We start from the raw sequence: 18,690 nt of genomic DNA, 5'->3' as shown, positions 1-18,690 counted from the left end.
CAGTTGGATGTTTTATTCATCAAAACGTCTAAATAGCACTGCAATAAATTGATTCTTCAACTGTGTCGTTGACAATACTTCCATGAAATTTGCATGGTCTTGTTGAATATTGCATATTTTATAACTATTAACCAAGTTTCGTACAAAAAAATCTGGACATTAGTATAGGGAAGTACGCAGGGTATTAGGCGGCTCCTACTGTTTAAGTGCAGTAACTTAATAACCTTCTATTAAACCAATCCTTTTTGAATTTTAATGTGTTTTTTTGTTTGTTTTTTTTTTATCTAATTGAGTCAAAGTTAGTGAATTCTTGTACTGGTTTTTGCTGTAATTTCTTATTTATGTGTGTTGTAAATCTACTTATTAATAGAGATTAAAAACGGTCGAATGAAATTCTGAAAAAAAATAGTTAAACCCCACAACATTTTCATCTTCCTGTCACATGTCAAGAACCTTGTCAGGAGTTATCATATGTAATAGGAATTTCAATAAAAAATTGTATTTAACTTATTTACTTATGCGCGCGTGTTTGGTTTAGATTTTGAGAGTTTTCATATGCAGCTCGCAAAGAGAAGGACCATTTCTGATAAATGTTTGGGGCGGGTCGAGGCGACGATCATTTAAAAATTGTGTACTAGTAATTTTCAGTTTTTCGTCAGCTTTAGGTCATTTAAGTGATATTCGTCGGACAAAGCGGCATAACTCGGATCTATATTGGTAAAAATTGTCTATGTTTTACTTCAATCGGTTACATGTACCCGATGCAAAAATAAACATATTGATGGCTTTATGAAATTCGAAATATGTATAAGGGAACAGAATGATAAATTTTGAATAATGAAGCAGAATGCTATGTATTAACACTATTTTTCTATTCCTTTTTTAACCTTTAAAAATTTAGTTGGAATGCCTAAACGTAATATGATCTAATATCGTAATTGTGTATGCTAATAGCAAATCGTTTACTGTTTCTGTTAAATTCATTCACAACAATCTTAAATAAGCTAGTATTGTAAAACGAGGCATCTTTATGGCAGATAGCAACCAATGATACACATTTGAACTACGGCTTCTCACTTTTGACAGATACAAAACGAATGTGATGAAGTTAAACATACGTGTATATGAGCGTTAAAACATCTCCTAACCTGAGACTATATTGTAAGTAAAGCAGTTACTGATAAAAAAAAATTGACAAAGACACAAAGTACAGATCCAAGTGCTCACACTTAATTAAAGTTAATCCAAAGTCCAAATATTTGTATTTCTCCTAATATATTGATTCGAGGTCAGCTATATTGGCACCGAGACGCGAATATTCAAGGGCTTATACAGCTGATCGAGAATATATACAAGGCCCAATAAAGAAACATCCAGTTCATTAAACTTTTATTAATGTTTCTTACTCTTCGAGTTAGGAAGAAGATGGTGATGAACCGGCGAAAAGTTTAAAAAAAAATCCATGTATTTGAATTTGGAGATTTGATGATTTTAAGGATGTACACCTCTGAGGAGCCAAAAATTTCTAGAATTAAACTTCTTTTCTTAACCTGATTTTTGGGTTTATATGACTGTAAAAAAGTAATTGGTGAAGAAAAAATTATATAGTGGTGCACTTCTTTTTTTGCTACGGCCATTTGAAAGTACCCAATTTTGATGATTTTCCCAATTTTCATCAACTTTTACCCATTTTTGGGCTATTATCATGAAAAAATCACAGTTTCACAATTAAACTTTTTTTCATACTTTCACTAAAGATGAAGTGGACCAATCTGAATAAATTTAACTTAAAAAAACTATAGGTAGTTTTATAACATTTTGTTGCTTTTTCGTGTCAAATTTACCATGCTGTCAATTTTGTAAATTTGGGATTTTTCTCTTTTTTTAGAACAAAAAGCATATTATTTTAACTTCTTTGTTATAAATGATCGAAAAAAAAAACATATCTAAGAAATCTGGAAAGAAAAAAATGATATGGGATGTACATGTTTCTGGTAAAATCATTTCTTGTACCTCTCGCCCATTTTCTCAACATTTTGGCTAATGAGACTGACTTCATTGGTTATAAAATTTGAAAATTTTATTACTCCATAACTACTTATTATTAATACACAATTTTTTCACAGAGTTAAGTTTGATTATAATATTTTTTAAATTCACTGATATTTTCCACTTGTATCACATGTTTTGGAAATAATTACAGAACGAGATTTCAACGAGACTGAAACGTCAGAAGAATACATCCTTAAGACAAATGTAATAAAAATTTTCGTCGGTTTTATGTGATTTCTATACAAATGTTCACCTATTTTGAAAGAATTCAATCAGTAATATTTCAGATAATAAAAGATATAAATGCATTATGTTTTCGATTTTCAGTTATAGTTCAACGAGCCCGAGTGAAACTTGTATGCAAAATTTAGCAAAATCTGTGGCATAGCCCATTTAATCTTACTTGACCTTAAGATCCAGTGGAAAATTAAATGCATATTCAGAACGAGACCATGTTAACGATATGAATAAGAATTCTGATTTGTATTAGACCGCCATGCTGAGGCAGATTTTTAACGTTCTAGTTTATAAAGTAACAGTCTGCAGGGAAACATGTCACCTTACTGGACACAGTTTTCCAACTACAAGTCGATCAGTGTTTTTCCGTACTCCTTAATGCCGCGCGCATAGCGCAGAAAAACATATACTTAGTTCAATAAATTTTGTTTAACCCGGCAGGGTCGAACCCACAATCTACCACACTCTAGGTGAGCACGCTACTCGAGACAACTTTTAAATGTGAATGTTCTTAATTTTATCTAGAAGATGTAAAGTACTTTGGAAGAATAAATTAGGCATCTGTCATGCATTCTTTTCTGTTGATTTAAAGCTCTACTCTGTTGATTTTTTCTATTCAAAATCTTAACAAGCCACCGTGACGGCACACAATATGTTTTCATTTAAAAATAAGTTTTTTCCTAGCCAAAATTGTGTATCTATGAAAGAACTTAGATAAGGTTTTGTGTAATTTATAGTGACGAAATCTTCCTTGAAAAACCTAAATACCACTGCAGACACGGACATATCAAATGATTAGAAAATATACATATCGTAGGGAGGAGTTAAATGAACAACACCACCCTAAAAGGAAAAATTAACATTCAAGAAAGGATTTAAGTTTGTTTACACTTTTAAGCACAGTTAGATTACTCTAAATAGCTAATGAATAAGAACATGCGTTCAGTCCTAATTTCGACTAATTGAACAGGGCCGTAACTACCGATGAGGCAGACTACCAAGTTTCAAGATTTGTACGAGAGAAGTGTGTAATGAAAATTATGTTGTTCCAACAAAGCCCAGAAGAGCACAACATGCGATAAAGACACAGGACAAACGCACTAGTCGAAAGTATTGAAGATCATTACCGCGTTAACTACTTTCTTCCTTTCATTGACCACATAATTTCACATTTAAACTCGCGATTTCCAGAAGTTCTGAACTTCACAAGATAAGTTTCCATGGCAATTAACTCGCAATTTCTAGAAGAACTGAAGATAAGTTTCTATGGCAATTGCCATGGAAACTATCTTCAGTTCTTCTGGAAATCGCGAATTTAAATTTAATTTACCTCGTACCAGCTGTAGTAAATAAGATAAATCTGGAAATTATTCAAGATATGAACAAACGCACTAGTCGAAAGTATTGAAGATCATTACCGCGTTAACTACTTTCTTCCTTTCATTGACCACATAATTTCACATTTAAACTCGCGATTTCCAGAAGTTCTGAAGATAAGTTTCCATGGCAATTAACTCGCGATTTCTAGAAGAACTGGAGATAAGTTTCTATGGCAATTGCCATATAAACTATCTTCAGTTCTTCTGGAAATCGCGAATTTAAATTTAATTTACCTCGTACCAGCTGTAGTAAATAAGATAAATCCGGAAATTATTCAAGATATGAAAACAGAGTACATGAATAATTTACCATATCCAAATGGGTGGCTAAATGTACCAGATCGAATTTAGAGTCTGTATTTTCTTACAGACCCACTTACATATGCGATCGGGACCTGTATCCAAATAAATATACCATTTTGAAACTACTAATTACATTGCCGGTCGGTTCCTGCTTTTGTATTTATTAAAATGTTATTAAAATGTGTGTTTTTCAAGTTTATTGCAGCGTTAACCAAACACAGTCGTTCTGCTTTTTCTTCTTTTAAACATGTACCCTACAGTAAATGAATACATAGTAAGATGGAATAAACTCGAAGCAAGTATCTATCAGCCGGCTCTGGTTGCCTTATGCATTTCTTCATAGAGTTAATATGAAACAAACACGATAAATAAGATACAAAAATGGAAGTTACAAGATATATTTCAAACCCTAATATAACAATTTTCGGCCGGGGGCTTTGCCCCCTGTGCCCCCACTACCTGGGGGCCTCAGTCGGCGGCCCCAAGACCCCTGCCTCCTCTGTTAAGGACAGCCAATTACGGCCCTGTTGAAGACTGCTTACTGCTAATATCTCCTTATTAATACAACAGAACAAGAAGGTCTGACTTTTGAAAGCTTCTTCCAAAGTGTCCAAGCTATTGTCTATACTTTCGAACATCAGTACTACTAATGTTGAACATCGAATACTATTTTTCAAAGAATGCAATCTTACATTTATTTTTTGATATTTTTGAGATATAGCCGTTTCAAAAAAAATACCAATTTTTAAACTATGTATTCCTAAAGAAAGTAATTACAAGACCCTTTTTCTATGTCATAACATTTTCAAATAATAGATATTATAGCTCACAATCTTCCTATATTGATCAAAATAAATAAAGAACGAAATGTGCGATTTATCACGACAAATTCATATATCAAACATACAAAACTTAACAGTTGATTAGAATATGATTTAGACCAAGGTGAACCCGGAAAACAATATGTGTGAATGTGCAGCAATCTTTTCGTAGATTTATCATTCATATTGAACAAGTTTACGTAATAGAAAGTTATTGTTTTCAACAAAATGTTACTGAATAGTCCTATAGTGACTGCATGTCTAGTAAAATGTTTACAAGAGTTTCAGTGCAATGAAATAGTATATTAGTTAAATAAAACAACGTTCAAATATCTGATATTCAACGGAATATATGAAATTCCAGAGAAAAGATTATAAAACATTTAGATTTTGCGCCAGGTATGTTGTTAAGTTTATCGAGGTTCCTTGTTGTTAATTCTATACAAAAAAGCTACACGGAATGTTGTTTAAGGGGCGAGGTCATATGACCTTAAAACATTGATTTTAAATTTGTCAATTAATTTATCGATGTCGTCGATGGCTATATGGTTTGAATAACCAAATACACAAAACAATAACCTGGTCATAAAGTTGTCATTTGATGTTTAACAGATCAAATGCTATGACCAGGAAACAAAAATTAATATCAGTAATCCTGTGTCTCAGAATGCTACAACATACGTTGCCCAAACAGTAGCAGCTTCTTGTTTATACAAAAAGTATCTGAAACAAAACAGGTCGTACATGTTGTAGTCCTTATTACTTGTAAATCATTACGTTTCAATCAAAAAATGTTTTTGAGTTACTTGCCAAGTATAAGTTAGACTAAAATCTTCACCTTGGGTCCCCTTTAACAGGGCAAGTCTGCCTCTGGTTTCAGTAGACAATGTTTAGAACAACCTACGATATCATCCTAATGTATGTTAGACAAAAAGTGAAATTCACTTATAGTTTTGGCGATATAAACCAAAATGTCAGAATGTTCCTCCCTGAGCTTCAGATCTCTAACTATGTAAGTTAGCCTCTTTCTTATTAAAACTGTAGTTAGATGCATAACCAATCAATGGTCTGTAGAATTTAAAAAAAAAATAGTTTCTGTGATTTCTTCAGATGCTGTTGGTAACTAGTATACGCAAAAAACTGTTATTTTTATCGAACTCTTAAGACGACAATGATAGTAAAATGTTGTATCTAATATAAAAAATAAGAAGATGTGTTATGATTGATAAGTTCCCTTTATTTATTTTAAAAGTTTCCCTATAACTAGATTAATGAATCTTAAGACTGAATATGCAGACATAGCTGTCAATAGTGTTGTGTGTCTAAGTTGCCTTTACATATTAAGTTTTCCTACATACAACTAGTTTTATGAATCTTAAGTCTGAATATGCAGACATAGCTGCCAATAGTGTCCCTTGATCATTAATGGATAATTTTGTTCATTGGAAATAATATTACATATCCTTACTTTTATACAGTCATTACAAAAAGCTAACCGAGAAATTGTTTTTGTGACATAATTCAAATACAACAGGAATCACTAATAGAAAAATCTTTCTTAAAACCCCAATCCGTCTCTTGACGGATATCACACACATGCACGACAGGCGGTGGTCACGAAGAAGTTTGCCTATGATTCAATAGTTTCTAGATTTGCACTTAAACATTAACCAAAAGTTACAAAAATAAATTTTCATTTTTATACGCCCGTTTACGGGACGTATTATGGTATACCGTTGTCTGTCCGTCTGTCCGTCTGTCCATCCGTCGTCAACATGTCGGACAATAACTCAAAAACGCTTTAACCAATTTGAATGAAACTTGGGTGAATTGTTTATATCTATTGACGTGAGCTCCCAATCGATTTTTATAAATTTTAGATTTTATGTTTCCGAGTTATGGGGTTTTATTCATTAAAAAAGGGGGATTTTCCAGTTTTCGGACAATAACTCAAAAAAACTTTCACCAATTTGCAAGAAACTTTGGGGAATTGTTTATATATATTGATGTAAGCTCTCTTCCGATTCTTATAAATTTTAAATTTAATTTTCCGAGTTATGGGATTTTATTCAAAAAGGGGTGGATTTTCCAGTTTTCGGCAGTGCTTTGATCAGTTTTCATATAACTTTGGTGGCTGGTTTATATCTATTGAAATAACCTCCCTTTAGTTGTTTTTAGAAATTCCTGATATAACATTGAGAAGTTATTGAACTTTATTCTTTGAAAAAGCGACGGGCGCATCATGCGCTCATGGCGCAGATGTTTATTACACATATTGCCATTGTAAATTATAAGTTTGGTTGAAAAAAAAGGCACAGTTCAAGATATTTGATTAATCTATTCAAGGTAATATAACAATGAATTACATAAAACGACTATACAAATATGGAATAGCAAAGTAAGACTTGAGATGCGAAGAAAAATTATTTAGTCTTGTCTAGTAAGTGATAAATTAAATTAACAAACCATTACTGGTCCAAGAACAAGTCCAAAAGTTTCTTTTGCAAACACCCTTCTGTAAATAAGTAACCTTGTTTTTCAAGTAAAATTCTGTGTTAACAAATAGAATCAAGTTTCCTTCCTAAATAGATCTTATATTTCTCAAGGTAAGATTAATGAACAAAACATTTAAGGTATAAACTGGAAAAGCAAGAAGCAGTTTCCTAAATATGGTATGACTGGTCAATAATTGCTGTATTAATCATGAGCTGGAGTATTAACAGGACATTTATCTGGTCGAAAATCATCAGATTCCTCATCGTCTGGAAGACCAGTAGGAATTTCATTCCATGTTGGTTTTATTTCAATAACTAAAGATCTGCCGTCATTTGATAAAGCTCCATGTCGATCTGTCGGTGTATTGACGTCAATCACAGATTGTAACACTCGATTGTCACGCCCAAAATGTGATAATACTGAATCATTGCCAACTCTCGTACTTTCTCGACTACTTAACACCATTTTCGTTTTTACCATTTCTAGATATTCTTTGTAAGCATCAGCTGATTTATAATCCTTGTCAAAATATGGAAAAACAGTTCGCAATGTTGAATGTTTCCTGTGAAGACGGGAACCATGAGGTCCCACTGTTTCGTACTTCAGTGGCCTTTCTGTTCGGAGCTCCATAGGATGATTTGAGTTTTGATTATGAAGATCTGTTGGTTGTCTTACAGTTAATAAAAAATCATCATTTCCATTATGAATCTCTTCTAAATGAGATTTTATCTTTTGAACTTTTAAAAATCCTATATCTACTGTTGTTTGAATGCTCTTTTGTTTTTCGAGTTTAGAATCTAACACACAGTGTTCTTGAAACTTTGCTTGCATATGCTCATTATCTTTGAATGTTATCTTTTTCTTAGGTGTAGTTGTTTTAGTTTTGCTAACACGTGGAACGGCAGTTTTATTCTGAGAAGCAATGCTGGGCAACGTGATTGAATGATATCGCAGATCAGGTGAACCACAGTATGTGTTGCGGTATAAAATATCTCTTGCATCAAGTTTTGGACTATTTTTAGAACGCTTCCATCTTAAATCAAGTTCACTTGCACTTCTAGAGCTCATAGTAGATTCGTCATGTGACCGAAGCGATCCATCCGGAAGTAAAAACTTTATCGATTTAATCGTATTGCTTGATCGTTCGGAAAACACGACGTTACTATTTTCTTTCTCAAGAGGAATATGTGGTATAGCAGTTTTACGTCCGGGACTCTCGGGCGATGTGATTCCGGTCGAATGAAATTTTTTGGCTGGTCTGACAACGTCCAAACAACAAGACTGTCCAAAGTTAATATCAGACAGCAATGGCGCACGAACTCCATCGGTAAAATATCTGTTGTGTGACGATTCAATTGCAACTTTCCTATTTCTGTCTTTGCTTTGTTTTAATCTGGATTGTGCTCTCTGTCTCTCCAGCATTAATTCCTCATTTCCTAAATAAGCTTTGAATGGACTGTTTGCCACCTGAGTTGACATTTTATTGTATTACTTCATATGACAAAACATACTGGGTTCTTCTTCTTCCATTTTTTGTGAAAACAAACCACAGTTGATTCACGACAACAAACGATTTTTACTATTCCATAACTGTTAAATTTTCAATTTTAAAACTCCACTTTGTCTATTTTAAAGTCCCCTTTCTTTACACCTGCAATTTAAAATTAAATTCTCGTCATATACGTGTAAAAGCATTGTAAACTAGTTGTATAATTCATAACCAAAACCACTTTAATCTGCTAAAGTTATTGTCCCAACGTAAGCCGTCTTTTCAATGTTTGTAGTTACAAATACAAGGGATATGTGAAACACAATGCAGAATATTAATAATTAATAGTTCTTGCACTTTGCATATGTTTGGCTGACCTTAGAGAATTACACAACAATTTAACATCTTAAAAAGTCTCAATACGTACGTGAAATGTATATATTATGTTAAGAAAACATTCCAATTTCTCTCTATTCTTCACATTTTCATGCCATATAATTTGAAATTAAATCTCGTATAAACCTTGCATGAAACACTTTAATACTTCTTTTCATTTAAATTGTTTATAAATGATTAATAAAATATTTGAATTTCTAACATTCGTCAAAACCGGTGAGAAGTGGATTTAACAACAAAAGATTGTCTACTATTTTAACATTTAAATAAACACAAATTGACTTTAACATATTATTTATCTTCACAAAGTTTTATGATATTCACATTATATTTAAATCTTTTACGAAAGGGCGGGTGTGGGAAGTTAAATAGAAAAAATAAAGAAAAAGAAAAAGGGGTGTGGACTGGTTCTGAATTCATTTGTTTTTTAGGGGGAGGGTACATGGTTGGACTGTAGACAATTTCTGGATCGAAATTTGATTTCAGTCGATGCGAAGATGAATATATATCATTTTTTTATAAATGCATCTAGATGTGTTATTTAAAAAATTCGATTCTTGACATGTCAAATCATTGATATTAAAAGAATCTTCCATATAGAACCCTTAATTAGATATCAAATGAGGGTGTCCTTCCGATGAATTTATCCCAGTCAAAAAATCTTAAATGTTTAAACTTTAGAACTGACATTATCAAATAGGGTCAATTAACTGACTTAATTAAGTGACTGCTAATGATGTCTTTACAGTAAATCCATTAGATGTTGGATGTGTACTGATTGATATTTTAGGTTTCGATGAATGATTTTTTTTTATTAGTTGTTATTGGCTTTAAACTAGCTGTCAGTAACTGCGAGTACTCTCAGATCTTTACTTAGTGTCTTTTTGTTGTGGGGATGTATAAGTACCTTGCCACATCCACTCTGTGTTTTTTTGTTATATGTATTTCTGCTTTGTATCCATCTGATGAATTAAGCCCTTTTCAACTGATTTTTATAGTTTGTTCTTATGTTGTACTGTTACATCACTGTCCCAGGTTAAGGGGAGGGTTGGTGCCTTTAAACAAGTATAACTCCGCCACATTCTGTATGTGTATGTCCCAAGCCAGGAGCCTGTGATTCAGTGGTTGTCGTTTGTTGCTGTATATCATATTTGTTTTTCGTTCATTATTTTGTACATAAGTCAGGCCGTTAGTTTTCTCGTTTGAATTGTTTTATATTTGTCATTTCAGGGCCTTTTATAGCTGACTATGTGGTATGGGTTTTACTCATTGTCGAGACCGTACGGTGACCTATAGTTGTTAAATTCTGTGTCATTTGGTCTCTTGTGGAGAGTTGTCTCACTGGCAATCATACCATATCTTCTTATTTTTATATCAATTGAAACGACGATATTTCTTTCATACATTTTCAACAGAAAAATGTCAGAAATATTTTAGTAATCTCCGATCAACCTTGTATCATTGAGATACATAGGATATAACCGTTGTCAACGAAGCACGTTTTTATGGCAGGAGACGCCTATACCCTGTCGACGCATCCGGTTTCGTTTCTTTTTAGGTTCCTGTTGTTCCCTCGGTTTTAGTTTTTTCGATCTTGATTTGTATCTTCTAAATAGATTAATAAGGTGTCAACATGGGTAAACTAGAGTAACCGTTGCTTTAATTCACACTTCAAAGCGTGAAACAGCACTTTAATGTTGTTTAATGGCACGTGGATTAAAAAGAAAAACAAACCACATTCAAAGTGTTTTAAATTCTACCTTCATGCATCCCCAAAACCTGTTCAACTATGGACAACACGACATATATGAGATGTACCCAACATTCAAATTTAACCCAAAATTGACTCCATTAATGGCGGAATTTTTATATTTAGAAAGTGGATGTTCTACGTTTTCAGTATTGTGATGAAACTGAACTTATATATTTAATTAAGCCGAAAGTTATTTTACTTAACCGTCTGCTACGAGAAAATAGTCTGAGAGGGAGATGATATTTGATATTTGCGTAATGACCCACAATCTGAACCCTAAATGTTGGGTCATGACCTACTATAGTTTATCATCGGATGGCAACAACTGTTTAGACTTAACATATTTTAATGCCTACAAAATCTTTTAATCAATATCAAAGTGAATTAATATATTCGTTTTACTTTTATTGTTCAACTCCTGGTGACTCTTTATAAATAAATCACGCGCGACTAATGTGTTTGCACTACCTTTTTTTTCTCAGGAAATGAGTTTCTTTTTTGTCAAATTCCCACAATTCATTGATCGATAGAATGAGCACGTTCGCTCTTTGCACGACAGATTTTAACTCTTTGCATCAGTACCATGTTGATTCTCTTGACTTTGAAACAACTCTAAATGTTTAACCTTTGCTTCTCTGTACACAGTAATATGATACATCTATTATAATCAATACCGTGATATAATATTCTAGTTAAAATAGCCTTCATATCTAAAATTTAACAGATATATCTTAACCATTACCAATGAATTATTAATTGATTAAAAGATTTTGAAAAGGATTATTAAATATCTTAAATATGGATTGGGTTAAATAAAATAATACTTAAGTACATGTACTAAAGTACTGTAGATTAATGAATATTCGTTATCGATACGAATTGGTTGATCTCGTTATCATGTAAAAAGTAAAATAACAAAAATACCGAACTCCAAGGAAAATTCAAATCGCAAAGTCCCTTATCAAATGGCAAAATCAAAAGCTCAAACACATCAAACGAATGGAAAACAACTGTCATATTCCTGACTGGTACATGCATTTCCTTATGTAGAAAATGGTGGATTAAACCTGGTTTTATAGCTAGCTAATCCTATCACTTGTATGACAGTCGCATAAAATTCCGTTATATTGACAACAATGCGTGAACAAAACAAACAGACATAATAGGTTAAAATGTCAAAAATAGGGGTACAGCAGACAAGATCATGATTGTGTTATAATCTTAATCACTATAAAAACAAACAAGTATGTCAACAAAGAAAAACAAAGTGGCATATAGACAAAGCACATCAGCAAAAATGAAAGACAAGAATACAAAAATGACCATTGCACAAAAACACAATGACGGGATGTATAAGTACCGAGCCACGCAAAACGGATATTACCAAAAATGGACTTAACAGTAAAGGTTGATGATTTACAAAGACGTAACTAGAATCTATACTTCAAGACCATCATGTATTATTTGTGAAGTTGATACGGAATATTTTAACAATAAAGCCTTGGTATCTCTAGTAATCTTAAAAACTTCAGTCATATGCTGAAATGTATGAAAAGGCGGAATTATTAAAAGTTGTTACTTATAGAAAGAAAATGACAAAGCATTTTATTGCATGTTCCTTTGTGTTCTACTGATTAGAATCCTAAATTAATTGTTGTACGGTTTCTTTACCGTGCCACTCTTCCAACACGCGTCATGGGATTCGTCCAACCTCATATCAACCGGAGGGGGCTTCGCAGTTATCCATCCAAAACATCCAATACGAACGCCCACTGTAGATTAGGATTGATTGCCAGATGGGATAACCATATTTCTATACACCCACACCGGTGAAATATATAAAAACATGCGATGTGTTTTTTTAACTAGTTGTGCGATTCTTGGTTAAATAAGTCACTGTATAGGAAAGCACATACACACTGTATAGGAAAGCACATACACACTGTATAGGAAAGCACATACACACTGTATAGGAAAGCACATACACACTGTATAGGAAAGCACATTACAAAAATGAGTCCACCAAAAGAACGTAACTCTATTAAATCGGTACAAATATACTTCAGAAGACAAAAGAGAGTCACTTTCAAGAACGACACTATAACAAAGAATGCTGGAAGTTATTAGGGGAAATAAGAAGATTTAGTTTGAAAGTTGGTAATTCAATACAATACTAAATATACAAATGTACTGCAGTCGACAATAACAGCACTACTACAAGCACGACAGACGACATCATAAAATATGTAGGAATTTATCAGAATAAAATTATCTTTTTTAAGCATTTGATTATTACTTTATGTGTGGACATAGTAAATTAGTCTGTGAAATCCGGGAACCTGGTGTAAACAGTCAGTACACTCTCATCCCCTTTTTCTGTGCCTAGCGATTTACAAACAACAAATTCCATTTCACATTAAATCCAACATCGATGAATTAAAGAAAAGTTCAAATATAAAAATAAAGGAGCTACCATTTGATTTTTATGGGGGGCTAGGATGAAAAATTTTTTTTTAGTTGTAATCTCTGTCCTGCCTTTTTATTTTTCACTCTATTCGGTCCTGCCTTTTTTATTGGTTTATCCTGACTTTTTTTACATAAATTGTCATCCTGCCTTTTTTTTTTGCCAAGTTGCTCGTCCTGCCTTTTTTTTTACTCAAAACTCCTGTCCTGCCTTTTTTTTCAAATTTCAGTTGTAATTAAACTAAATTTTTTAGTTGTAATCTCTGTCCTGCCTTTTTATTTTCCACTCTATTCGGTCCTGCATGCCTTTTTATTAGTTTATCCTGACTTTTTTTACATAAATTGTCATTTTGCCTTTTTTTTTTTTGCCAAGTTGCTTATCCTGCCTTTTTTTTTACTCAAAACTCCTGTCCTGCCTTTTTTTCAAATTTCATCCTAGGGATTAACTCATCAGATCGATACAAAGCAGAAATACATCTAACAAAAACAAGTCCATCTCATTCCTTTTGCATAACTAGGAAAATAAAATGATAAGTACCGCATATGATAATCCTCAGTAATAACGTTGCTATTGGATTTGTTTGAATTGATTTTTTTTTAATAAATCACAATTGTCAACCAGATACCTCATTCGTAGACATATTTACTGAAGAAAATGCAGTATTGGTTAATATAAAAACTTATTAATTAGAAAGCATTAGATCTAATTGTGTCGTCTAGCTATTGTGCGATCGAAGTGTTTTTCCATTATTTAGAACAGCGACTATGCTAAAGTATTGAACGGCAGGAAAATCAACGAGAATTAAAATTTTGCAGCTTGATTTGACAATAGAGAGTCGAGTTGGCCTTTATATATAAATTGACTTCCGAAGCATCATAATCATTGTCGTCACAATAGTAGTTACGACTATTATTCGTCTGTCCATTAAATAATATACTGTTAAATAATCACCTATTAGTATTATATTTTAGAATAATTTGTTTGCTCAATGTAACGTGATAGTATTGAACTCAGAAGAAAAATTATTTCTATAAAGTATATTATAGATGCCGCCATCATGGTTGTATGTGTGCAGGATTTTCCAGGTTCAAATCGTATACTCAATCATCAAGTTGAACATAATATACTATGAATAACAAACTTTATGGTTTGACCTTATACATTTAGATCAGTTAATAGGTAGGGTTAAATTCTCCAAAACAAATTATCTTGTACTTTAAATAGATAAAATCACTTTCGGTTATGCCACAGAATACTGGTAAATTGTAATTAAAAAGAAAAAAAATAATTTTCTCACGCAATATAATACTTTAAAATGCCGCGACAGTGATTAGGAGTAAAATTATTAGACAAAATGGTTTTATAATTATAAAAGTGATTTACACATAAATCAAGGGCGTATGCATGCAGGAGCTGGGGAGTGAGCCCCTCCCCCTTATGGTCAATGATTATTTTTTTTAAGTGCATGAGTTATAACTTCCGCTGTCAGCATTCAGGACAGGCAAGCTCAAACTTCACTACAAGTTCAAAGACAAGTCTGAGCAGAATTCCTTGCTGATGGCGGTATGTTTTCATCATAATCATGGAGTTGACCGAGAAAACCTTTTTGTAAAGCGTAAATTTTGTAAATTGTATATGTGAGACTTTTTTTAGATAATCAAGTATCACAAAGATATTTAACAATCTGTACAAATGAAATTACGTACCTTTCATCAGTATGTGCACATCCGAGTTGCAAAATATCTGCCTCTTTTTTTGTATTCGTGTATTTTTCTCTCCTTGTTTGGTTTATTACCAATTTCAATAGTAAACAAAACTGTACTCTTTTCAATAAAACTTTTATATTTTCCGTCTCGGCTTAAGATTTTATGTGAAAACGTTTGTCTACTTCAAACTTAGAAGATACAAAGACGTGAATTTAAAAGTTTTGTTGAAAGACTTTAACAGAAATGTTATTTATCTTTAAATTAATATTTTTATTTTCGACAGTATATAAGAGCTCTTTATGGCTATTTTCAATTATATATCAAAAATTTTAAACGATACAATTTCATACTTACAAACATTAAACACATCGCTTCAATCCGAAAAAAATAAACAAGTCCAAGGAATTGATTTCAATATAAACATATATTGGATGAAATTTCCTGTTTGTGACCTTACTTCATAAAATACAACATTATATTGCATGCAAGTTGATTACAATTATTCGATCTCCGATCCAAATCTCGAAACATTATATTGAAGTTTTATCATTTGCGTGATAGCTCAGTAATTAAAGTATCTCTAAATGAATTACCGCACATACCTAATACACATTTAATCATAATGATCTAGTGACAAGTAAAAAGTCATTAACAATCTGTAAACATCGAAATACATTCACAATATTTTCTTTTAGCTTAAATGAAATCAATTCGTGTGAGAAATGCATTAAGACAAGTTTTAGTGTGACCATTATAGGCTTTTATGGCCGAAATCAACAGATGTATATTACATTTTATTTTGGTAGAATATGAAAATACATGGTTGATCGTACTCGAAAATTACAATATTGAGTGTTAAAATGTGCAATTAAAGGTATTTAAATCTTGAATCAATACATAGACACGGAATTGTCAATTCATTCAGCACAAGTTTGTAAAGTGTTTGTCAATAGATCACGCAGAGTGGTTAGTGAAACAGGAAAATAAAAAAAAAATATCCACATTTATGGGCCTCTTTAATGGCATAAAACTGACAATTTATTTTTTTTATAAATGTAAAACAACAAAATGAGCTTTAAAAGTTATATTTAATATTTTTATTGTTTCAAATTAAACATGATCATACGTACTTCTAATCCACTTAAACTTTTCATATCGGATTTATTGATGTCTCACGTCCAGTGGCAAATACTACATGCATATCAAGACGAGAACATATTGATGCATATGAATATAATCACTGCTTTTTAAACAAATTAACCACGCTGAATCATTTTTTAACGTGCTATTTTTGGAGTCTTTTATAGCTTACTATACGAATGAGATTTGCTCATTTTTGAAGGCCGTATGGTGACCTATAATAGTTGTTGAATTTGTAAGCTAGTAGTATGATGACTTTGTAGTCTGTATCTAAAATCAAATCAAATCAATATAGAAATAAAACACGGAAAATATATCAACTTCAATCCAACAAAATATATCACAATATAGAGCATATTACAGTTACAAAGGTACATGTATTGACGTAAAATCATGTGACCTCAGATAGTTATCTGTATGTACCATATTATAGTTCTCCTTTAAAGACACAATGAGTTACCTCTCTTTCTTCTAAAATTTTTATTCGACACAAATGTATATATGTATAAATCGGTAAAAATCATATTTAACTTTTCTTCAATATATCTTATTGTCTTAATTATTATGATTATTATTTGGATTGGTGAGCTTTTTGTTTCTACTTTTAGACGACTTTCAAATTCATTCATTTTCCTGTAAATTTCATATTTCAAAATGCTTATGTTAATACATGTATGTCACAAAAACGAACCAATTGTTTTCCGACAATGACGACATTTACGGCGATAGACTTCGTGCCAACTGGTGCATGTCATTCATAAAACAAATCAACTCGAGATTGGTCTATTCTAAGGCTAAAGTCGAATTCTCAGATGGGACATAACTCTGCAATTCTTGATAATTTTTTTTTTCCAAACTGCGTTATCCTTCTTCCTATAAACGAACTATTCAGGTGGAACCAAACCAGTTCAAGGGTTAAGAACCCGTATATAAGGGAAGTCCCCGAGACATGTCCTAGGTGCACCTCCAATTAAATCAAAGATTTTCGTGCACGTCAACTTAAAAAACTGCTTGTATGTTAGATTAACTCACGCTGTCCCAACTTTAATCTTTTCTCTGCTGTATGGCCTAATCGGCCTCTGTTGCGTGCCGCAAGGTGAAGTCCAAAGGCCAGCGGAATTTTTATGTTACGTGATTATTAACTTTACGTCATAACACCAGCTTGCGGGAATTGTAAGATGGCCGGTTTGCGCATTCGTTATTCTAACTCCTTGGTTTCGGTATTCGCAACAAGATATAACAGAAAACCCTTGATTTAACGTTGACCATGGCTAGAGGCGACTAATTAGATCAAAACTACCTGATCTGTATTAAAAAGTTAATCAAGCTGGAGAAAAAAAAACGGAAAATGAAGACTTTCTTTCTGTTTATTGCCGAAGTTCATTGTACGCTTTTAAAGCGCGACCACCTGACAACTTGGTAAATGTTTAAATGAAATTCTTTATGTTAAATGATAAATACAAAGATGATGTCTTGTTGTTGTTATTTTTATTGATTGTATTTTTATAGTTTATACTAAACAACCGGTATAACTCATTTAAGTTAGAAAATAAGTGTTCTTGCTTTTCACTAGTCTATAAATGTATTGATACATTTCTTCAGGATTTGTTTCCACTGTGCATATACTAAATGCAAATGAATGTACATGTATATAAAAAAAAAAGGTGGAGGTTACAAGAGGGACAATAATATTTTTAAGTCGAAGTGACAACACCATGGGAAAAACGAAAAAAGCATATTGACAACAAATAAACAAACACAACAAATCGAAAGGAAATTATTTTCCGATACTTAAAGTTTGTAGTCCATTTGGGTCGGAAAATACCTCCAGAATTTTCAAGAGTAGGGAGAGAAATACAAATAATGTGAATTACACATAATCCTGATCCAATCCATCATTTATGTTACAATTTTAATTGTTTTTCCGTTTCTAAAAGCGTCTCATTTTTGTATAATTTCCATTCAAAAGGTAAAGCGCTTTTTTAATTTACCTGCCCTGGATCACTCGAACACAAACACTTGAAAACTAGGGATGTATAAATCCACAAAAACCATTAGGAGCTATATGACCGAAAGGGACCTTAATAGATAGCCAAAAACATCGAAGGTATACATTTCATGAGGGAGTTGGAATCTTAGTTTCATAGTAATTTCTTAATTTATAATCAACGGGGAATTTTAGTAACACATGTTATCAACAATATTAGTATCCGATTCGAATGACTGATTACTGAGCTCATGATACCCTCACGGTCCAGCAACAGAGGTATCGACCGAGTGCCTGTAAATTAAAATACAATCTAATAAATTGTGTGCGTCCGAATCGCTTTTCTTGATTTGCCTTCATCAGGAACAATCAAACTAAAATATATGTAAGCCAGGACTGTATAAATACGTAGAAACTTAGAACATATGTAAGCCAGGACTGTATAAATACGTAGAAACTTAGAAAAA

The 18,690-nt window shown here is 32.4% G+C and overlaps 2 protein-coding genes across 6 annotated transcripts in view; one reads left to right on the top strand and one right to left on the bottom strand.

Moving 5' to 3' along the window:
* Positions 1-18,690, top strand: part of LOC127724693 (uncharacterized) — a 119,638-nt gene that overhangs the window by 87,993 nt on the left and 12,955 nt on the right. The window lies entirely within an intron of this gene.
* LOC127724699 (uncharacterized) lies at positions 7,111-18,681 on the bottom strand. Of its 3 annotated transcripts, none has more exons than XM_052231768.1 (2): positions 9,205-18,681; positions 7,111-8,939 (listed from the first exon to the last, which is right to left on the bottom strand). In XM_052231768.1, exon 2 carries the CDS (start codon positions 8,765-8,767, stop codon positions 7,490-7,492), a length of 1,278 nt encoding a protein of 425 aa, XP_052087728.1. In that variant the 5' UTR covers positions 8,768-8,939; positions 9,205-18,681; the 3' UTR covers positions 7,111-7,489. The 3 variants fall into 3 exon arrangements, with proteins under 3 accessions (XP_052087728.1, XP_052087730.1, XP_052087729.1); XM_052231770.1 differs by having other exon boundaries at positions 15,097-18,681; XM_052231769.1 differs by having other exon boundaries at positions 15,451-18,681.

The sequence above is a fragment of the Mytilus californianus genome, unplaced genomic scaffold (assembly GCF_021869535.1).
Source record: "Mytilus californianus isolate M0D057914Y unplaced genomic scaffold, xbMytCali1.0.p SCAF_14, whole genome shotgun sequence".
Classification (NCBI taxonomy): Eukaryota; Metazoa; Mollusca; class Bivalvia; order Mytilida; family Mytilidae; genus Mytilus; species Mytilus californianus.
Note: the sequence above shows the minus strand (reverse complement) of the source record. Positions and strands in the feature narration are given on the sequence as shown.

Excerpts from the sequence above, each read along its gene's own strand:
- LOC127724699 (XM_052231768.1), bottom strand. The coding sequence starts at position 8,767 with ATGTCAACTCAGGTGGCAAACAGTCCATTCAAAGCTTATTTAGGAAAT.